The sequence below is a fragment of the Clupea harengus genome, chromosome 7 (genome assembly GCF_900700415.2).
Source record: "Clupea harengus chromosome 7, Ch_v2.0.2, whole genome shotgun sequence".
NCBI lineage: Eukaryota > Metazoa > Chordata > Actinopteri > Clupeiformes > Clupeidae > Clupea > Clupea harengus.
Genome location: NC_045158.1, coordinates 12,000,342 through 12,008,670, shown reverse-complemented (window position 1 = coordinate 12,008,670; position 8,329 = coordinate 12,000,342). Strand labels below are relative to the sequence as shown.

Sequence of the window (8,329 nt, the reverse complement as noted above, 5' to 3'; positions counted from 1 at the left end):
CCAGATGCGGCCCAGATATGGCCCAGATCCTGAAGTAACGTGATGCATTTATTGCAGACACATCGGTTTAACACTTGTTACGGATGGTAACGTAAACAAATACTCATTCTATTCATGTTTAAATTGTCGATTTTCGTCAGCGATTAGACATTTTTTCGTCTTTGACAGGGACATTTTCACGCTCTAAAACGTGCAAATACCAGAGTGTAGTCCAGTTTGACCCCAACGATTCTTCACTGATAATGAAAGATTCTGAAGCGATACGCGCTAGTAATCGTAGCAGCCAATCGCCGCTGCAGATTTTATTTATCATAGCGTCCACATGGCAACAAGATTTGGCTGCTGGCTGGCCACAGAACATTTTTTAAACTGGCCGCATCTGGCCCACGGGCCGCCAGTTGAAAACACCTTTCGATGTTAACCTTCCCAGCTGCAAGGGGTTTTGCTATTGTTTTCCCACAGTAACAGGTCGCTGCACACACACCAACTCCACAACCACAAAAGTAAGTCAAAGCTAAAGCCCTTTAAATTTTTTAATGCATTTTATCGTTATCAATTTTTAGGTTTTTACACAATTTATAGTCATTTCTTTTTAAATTATCCACAGGTTTAATCTTGTGTTATAATGTGTCAATCCATTACCAGACAAAACTAATTTGCCTTCTCTTTTATAAAAATCAAAATGTTCTCTCCACATCCCATTCACCTGTTTTTTGGCATCATAGAACAAATGACTGGAGTCATAGTCATAGTCTTAAAATGCTTGTTGCAATGTAGAGCAAATAGAACTTGGTGTTTCAATCCCTAATTTGAGTCAGAACTCTTGATATTGGCCGGGGAATGGGATTGGTACTCAGGAGGGTACGTACGTCATTGGGGTCATCAGGTGGGCACCCTCCTTCTCTGATGTTTCGTTGATGAGCCCACGACATCTCCAGAGGGCTCAACGGTGACACCTGGCGTCCCAGGTACACCCCCCTCAGCTCCATACCCTCCTGTTTCATCTTGCAGCCCAGGTGTTGTCCTTTCTTCTTATCCACAGCCAATTGCTGCTTTTTTCCGCTGCTGTGGACAAGGACTTGATGGTTTGTTGGAGGGAGCACCCTCTGACTCCAATTCTCTAAAGCAGGTAGATCATGGAAGTTGCAATAAACCCCCAGCATCCCACTTCAACAGGGAACAACTTTAGCTTCCAACCATTCTGGGCCGCCTGCGATGTTAGCTCGGCGTATTTGGTTTCGTAGGCCTCCTCCACACCACCCTCCCATGGAACCGTCAATTCCACAACAACTGCCAGCCTAGTTTTTTGTCCAGATCCACTTCCAACTTCCAATTCCGTGCAACCTGTAGGATACTTGTGTCTCTTGGTGTTGTGTGGTGCTTAGGGGGGGTTGGCCTTGTTGAGTGTTTCTTGTAGGGTGTTTCTTGTTGATGTCTGTGGGAGAGCATTAGTGATGGTTCGCCTCTGTTCCAAGACTGAAGCCAGCTGTCCTTGGGAGAGCCTTGTTGTGCATCCTGATTAGATGTGCTTTAATGATGCAGGTGCCTGACATAGTGAACAACTAGAGTTCTCCATACCACTGCTTTAGGTTCTAGGGGGTAGAAAGAAGGTCGTATGTGGCTCTTAATATGAAACTCAGCCGAGGTCCCTCCATCTCCCAGATGTCTCTCCAGCTGAGTTTCCTCTTTTCCAAGCTCTCCCAGTTAGTCCATTGGCCTTATTTGGCCATTGACACAGCCTTGGCGTGCGGCTCTGCTTCCTCCTATCTTCTTTTCTCCTCCACTACAAGATGTCTCCTTTGCACTGATGTTGCCTTGTGTCATTGAGGAGCACTTGGGATGAGCCCAAGGCCAGCTCTTCCTTGCTGGACCTGGCCAATTACATCCTTGAAGAGAAGAGCAGACTTGGCACTCTGAACAGCTTCTGATGGAGTCCATTTCTTTCCTGTTACAACGTGGGGGGCGGCTGTTCGAATGACTGCGTCCTGTGATTCTGCGAGGGTCATGTCAAGCCTTGCCTTGGTGCATTTGAATCCCTCCATCAGGCCTGTGATTGGTAACTCCAGATGGCTTTCCCGTACAAAACTAAATTACCTTCTTTTTTATAAAATTTTAAATGTTCTTTCCACATCCTATTCACCTACAACATAGAACACAAATGACTGGAAAAAATAGTTATAGTCTTAAAATGCTTGTTGCAATGAAATCATTAAAGTGGCATTATGTAGGAATTGTACTTCAGGGTTAGGGTTAGGATTAGCAGTTTTACCTTAAAATAACAGCTTAAAAAAAATTGGGGCGCTACAATGACGTTTAATATGGAGAATCGCCTCCGTGCCATACCAGGGTCCGTAAGCATATTACTGCGTTATGTAGTTTTGCCTGAAGCCGCCCGGTTACTGTCTGCTGAACTAGTAAGTATCTTATTTACCGTCTTGCTTTGTCTTGTGTTGCACTTGCTTGATGTTTGACTGTGTTAGGAAAGTTGTTGACTCACTAGTTTGTCATAGTGTCAAAGTAAGCCAATTTCAAGAGGTTTCGCTAGGTTAAGCCGCTAGCATCTCGATAGCGATTAGCAATTCCTACATAATGCCACTTTAATACAAATTGTATGCACAGAACACACTGCAATAGCTCTACTTGAAAAAAATAAAGCATAAGGTATGAAGTAACACCCAGCGACTAAAAAACAATCGGCTTTACGTCCAAATAAAAAAAAAGAGATTGTGTCATCAGAAAATAGTGATGGCTTTGTCAGTCTCTGCAGTTCAGCCAGTGATTTAGAATCTGGTAAAAAATATATAATCTACTGATAAATTGATTTTGATTTTGATTTGATTTTGTCTTGCTATTTTCTCAGGAGAACAACCAATTGACATTTTTTTTTTGTAAATATGATATTCAGTTCCTACATAACCTGATTGGGGTGGTAGCCTTGAGATTAACAGATAACCTTCTGGCTGAAAAAAGTGGGCAGACTGAATCCTTGACGGGCTTGGAATTTTGGAAGGGAGGAATGGAAGGGGAGGGGGGGGGGGTGGTATGGGTAATACATTGAGGAAAGATCATTTTAAATAATCATTATAAATGATTAATACATTATTTATTAAATAATAATGAATTGGGTCTTATTTTATCAATTCAAGATTTTTCGGAGACTTACCTCTCTAAGGGTATGGGAGGGGTGTCTTACTATGGTTCCTTTACATTACATTACTGTTGCATAGGTCAATGGGTCTGCAAATCACAAGTGGACAAGCTGCCAGCGTAGTGAGACACCGATGATGACTTTATTTTTTTCAAATATATGTTGGGCTGTGGTGTCTGAATGTAGAAAAATACGTTACAGATGTTTCGCTTGTTTGTTTATATATTTAGAGCCATACATTTAACACAATGCGTTTCCCTTCCCAGGAACCCTCCAATCACATGGAAAGGTTGGATCTTATATATATATCTTAGCCAATGATTATGGTGTACACGACATCAACCTGAGTGCTGTAATGCTCGAACTACCAATAGCAAATGAGTTCATCTGATCAAGGGCGTGGTTACTTGCAGTGAAGATGAGACAAAGAAGCCAAGGGAAGGCTGGAGAACTGTAGCCACTTTATAGAAAAAAGGTCCAAAAACATTGGCAGTTACAGCCAAAAACGGATGTAACATATTAAGCCAGCGATATTTTAATTCCGTAACTATATGGTTAACTTTGTTTCGCACGAGTTACATCGTAATTGTTTTGATAAAAACGTCAAGCATTGACCATGCCCAGTAGCACATCTTTGTTGGAGAACGAGGAAACAGAGCCTGAGCTCCCGCCACTAGTCCAAACATTTGCCGGCATGGGCATCGATGACCACGGCGCGCAAAGCCAAGCTGAACAGCCAACTCTTCCTCATCAATGTCGGGCCTCGCCTTTCAGCCTGCTAGGTGCTGTTTTGGACCTTCAGCCTTTACCGCTCAACACAGCGGGAACGGAGGAGGGCGACGACGATAAGTCTGAGGAAGAGGCACTAAATGAGAATGAATCTGTGAACCATTCACTGCTCGCACAGGCCCATGTCTCAGGGCTAGGCTCTGTCATGCTCCCAGGACATGAGGCCCAAGAGTCAGTCGTCCTCTACAGTGATGGGCTTGACGATTCATCTGCCCAGCAGGTTCCTGGGATGATGATACCATATGGGGAACCTGGATATGAACCACCTCTGATTAATATGAGAAGAAAGAGCGTCAATACCAAGGAATGTGTCGAGGTGCCTAGCTCTGAGCACGTAGCCGAGATAGTCGGCCGACAGGGTGAGTTTGCAACGCCTTGGAAAATTAGCTAATAAGTTAGCTTGCTAGTTTGTGAGACATTTAGCCAGAAGCTAATGTTAGCCGTATACCACATAAATTGCCCACGCAACCCATGCAACTGGTCCGTGGATTAATTTAGCAGGTTCAATTTTGAACCTACCAAATAGACATGGCAATATGTGAACCTCAGTTGAAATTAACATACGTGTTGTTTAGCGAAAGGAGGTGGATAACGTTAACTTGGCTAACATGTTCAGATATAGCTAGCGAGCTAGCTTTTTTGTAGCTCGATACATGTTTGAACATGGCCTCGCCATACACAGGTTACCTGGTAATTTGGTACAGACATGAGGTGGCTAATAAACCAGCGTGTTTCTCTCAACCATAGTTGTTATGCCTTCTTTACAATCCTACTCAATGTTGTAGTTGCGGATGCGTAACATTGGTAATACAGATAAACACGAAGACCACCGTATGCTTTCGTTCTTTGAGGTTGAACTGTCTGTAGCAGCTAGCTTGTTTCTTCAATGGGGAAATAGCTGCTGCTACAGACACATTACCAAGTTGGCATGTTATCTGTGTGGAAATTTAAGACTGGTTTGCTGATGAGAGTGAAATGTCAGTTGCTAATCTGGTTACCGTCTTGTAGGTTGCAAAATCAAGGCATTGAGGGCAAAGACCAACACCTACATCAAAACACCAGTGAGAGGGGAGGAGCCAGTATTTGTAGTCACTGGCCGGAAAGAAGATGTGGCCATGGCTAAAAGAGAGATTCTTTCAGCTGCTGAACATTTTTCCCACATCCGAGCCTCCCGGAACAAAGCAGGACCGTTAGCAACCACCGGACCTGGGCTGACTAGTGCCCCCTCCTTGCCTGGTCAAACCACCATCCAGGTTCGTGTGCCATACCGTGTAGTGGGTCTGGTAGTGGGGCCTAAAGGTGCCACCATTAAGCGAATTCAACAGCAGACTCACACCTACATTGTCACACCCAGTCGCGACAAGGAGCCTGTATTTGAGGTCACAGGAATGCCCGAGAATGTTGACCGAGCTCGCGAAGAGATTGAAGCACACATCGCCATGCGCACAGGCAGCTGCGTTGACATGAGCACAGAAGACAACGACTTCCATTGCAACGGTACTGACGTCAGCTTCGAAACAAGCGGCTGTGGGGCCTGGCTCCATTCAAACACGGTTCCGCCCAGCGGAGTCCATCGGGGAACAGGCACCGGCTCGGCCCGGATCACCGCCAACTATCGCAATGACAGCTCGAGCTCTCTTGGTAGTGGTTCCTCTGACTCGTTCTACAGTGGTGGAGGAAACCGCATGGCTGACTTCAGTCCCACAAGTCCATTCAACAGTAACAGCAGCAGTAGCAGCAGCGGAGGTGGTGGTGGTAGCGGTGGTGGTAGCTTCTGGTTCGGGGAGTCCTTACTTCCCGCGGGGTCAGAGGACCTGGCTGGGCTGGATCCACCAGGCTTCGACAGTCTTCCCATTGCGACGGCGCCCTCGGTCAATGCCGTGCCGATTGTGTGGAACCCCTACGAGCAGGCCATCCATGTCTTCGACACTCGCACCCCCTCGTTCCGCGACAGCCAGCCAGGGACCCCACGCCTCTCGCCCACCTTTCAGGAAGCCCTCGAGCACCCCATGGCCCAGTTTGTGCAGAGCGGCTACCTCAGCTCAGATGCGCACAAGCTCACCAACTACGGCCCTGCCTTCTCGTCCTCCAGTGACAGCACCACCTCCAACTCTCCTCCCGACCATCAGTTTTGTGGCCCAACCTCTCGAGGAGGCGGCCTCTACTCGCTTCCAAGGGAGTGACGCCCATCGTCGCTGTCCCATGCTCCCCCTGGCCTGGGCATTGTGGTCTTTCCTGCATAGAATGCACTCACAGTATTCTACACAGTGCATAGCCCGTCTGCACTTGTGTACCAGACGCATGACCCAGGCTGTAAAGCTAGGTAGAATGTGAGCTGATCTGAGGTGTCAGACGAGAGGTCCTGGGGGAAGCATGTGTACTACTTAGGTGTAATGTTTGGGATGGGACCTTGGGATGTAGCTGGTAGTTAGAGGGAGAGGGCGTAAGGGTGAAAATAAGGAAATATCAAAGAATATGGAGTTTTATTTTTACATTACATTAATCCTGTTATTTTTTTATCATTTGTATTTTTATTTTCCAGAAATGTTAAAACATACGGTTAAAACAAAGTTTAAATCAAGGCTAATGTCTAACTTTTTTCCTGTCAATTTAAAACACCCCATGTGTTTAGCTGCTATGTTGATTTCCTGTATTTCTTTTAAATTTTCTTTCTTAATTTTGAATATTTTTTACTTTTTCCATCTTCGCATTGCTGAAATTGGGGTGGAGTAGGTTCTTCCTTGGGAATTGAGAAGTGTCGCGCATTGCTGCGCTATCCATTTCTTCAAAGAACGTGCTTAGATTTTTATTTTTCTAGTTCCGTTTAGATTTACTCGTGCCTAATCCAATTCCACTTGATTACAATCCAACCTTTAGTTTTGTGTGCGTAGTGTTACCATTGAACTCTAACTTAAAAAAAACAACAAAAAAACGAAGCAAGTCTGTGGCCTTTGCCCCATTGTCTTGGCTAGTTCTAAAACACTAGACGCCAACCATGAGCTTTTCGTTCTTTTCATCATTGCTAAAACAGTAGATGCACAGGATTGTGGAAAAGTCTTCGATGTAGTGGAAATGGGTGTGGTTTTTGCACTGACATTCCAGCTAAACCTGTAGTTTTCTCGTGGAGAGGGTTCAGTTAAAGTCAACTCTAGGCAGGGAACTCAGTGTTTCAAGAGCGACTGTCTTAAAGTGGCTCTCATTACATCGCCTGATTTCAAATAACTGACAACTTTATTGCCTTAAAGGAACCAGCCAGATCATTCACTCTGTGGTCTGAGACAGTCAGCAGGTCCGATAGATTTTTCTATCTGCGTACCTAGTACATCCTAAGTACATGGCGTGGGAAGTTCCTCCAATGTGAACGCGAAGGCCACACCTGTTCCCATGCATCGATTTGTGTGTGTGGGGGGGGGGGTCGACGATCTGTTTGAGGGGTGGGTGGCTTTTCTCTGTGATGTGTTCATCAATTTAGAAAGGTACAATTTGTGCGCAGACAACCTCGCACAACGGCCCACATGGCACAACAGCCCACACAATTCTTCCTCCGACCACTACTGAAAACCCAGTGTTTTAGAGCCACAGCCAAAGGCCATGAACCTGACGAGTCCTGGTCAAACGGATGGAGAACACATTGGTCCATAACCTCTCAAGATTACTCTTGACATTTTTTGCATTGTTTTTTTAAATGTAGATTGGTTAAAATTGTACAGAACTTTATTTTTATTTCTTCTAGAAGTTACATTTCATATGCCTATAAATATATATATATATTACAATTTTAAAGATAAGGTTATATATTTTTTTCTATAGTATGACTTGAGCAAATCTCTCGGTGAGTTGCAGTGCACTGCTGATTGTCAGTGCTCTCCGCTTGTAGTGCAGTTTAACAGTATTGAAAATAAGATTAACTAGTCTTTTGGGCAAGGAGGAATGTGCACATAAGCATGATTTCATAACATACCACATTGTACACTGCAACTAAAAGGCCAAGGATCTAACATGTAAGATGCATATATGTCTGTACGTCACCAAACTATAAATGAAATTATATATATGTGCAGATATTGTTTATTGGTACAGTGTGTACATATTGGCTCACTGCACCAACAGTTAAGTATTTGCTAATTTTACTACCTTCATTATGTGTATGTAGGGACACATTAGGGCATATATGTTCTACAGAATAAGGTTAAATGCAAATTATATTTTATGATTAATGGCCTTCATGTGTCATGTGGCCAAAGCACTGATACTATATATTTGCTGTAAAGAGAATTAAGAGTTTTATTTTCTGATATTAAAAGTTACTTAATAAAGGCAGTTTCATTCTAAAAAAAAAAAAAACCTGTTTTCATTGTGTTCTTTTGGGTGATGTTTTTTTTTTGGTGGTCC

At 44.1% G+C, this 8,329-nt stretch overlaps 1 protein-coding gene across 1 annotated transcript; it reads left to right on the top strand.

Moving 5' to 3' along the window:
• Window positions 1-3,503: 3,503 nt before the first annotated feature.
• LOC105901182 (RNA-binding E3 ubiquitin-protein ligase MEX3C) lies at window positions 3,504-8,281 on the top strand. Its single transcript, XM_012828582.3, has 2 exons — window positions 3,504-4,296; window positions 4,946-8,281. Exons 1-2 carry the CDS (start codon window positions 3,765-3,767, stop codon window positions 6,118-6,120), a joined length of 1,707 nt encoding a protein of 568 aa, XP_012684036.1. The 5' UTR covers window positions 3,504-3,764; the 3' UTR covers window positions 6,121-8,281.
• The last annotated feature ends 48 nt before the right edge of the window (window positions 8,282-8,329 follow it).

Coding starts and splice junctions, on each gene's coding strand:
- LOC105901182 (XM_012828582.3), top strand. CDS start 3,765: ATGCCCAGTAGCACATCTTTGTTGGAGAACGAGGAAACAGAGCCTGAG. Junction 4,297..4,945: donor CGAGATAGTCGGCCGACAGG/GTGAGTTTGCAA, acceptor ACCGTCTTGTAG/GTTGCAAAATCAAGGCATTG.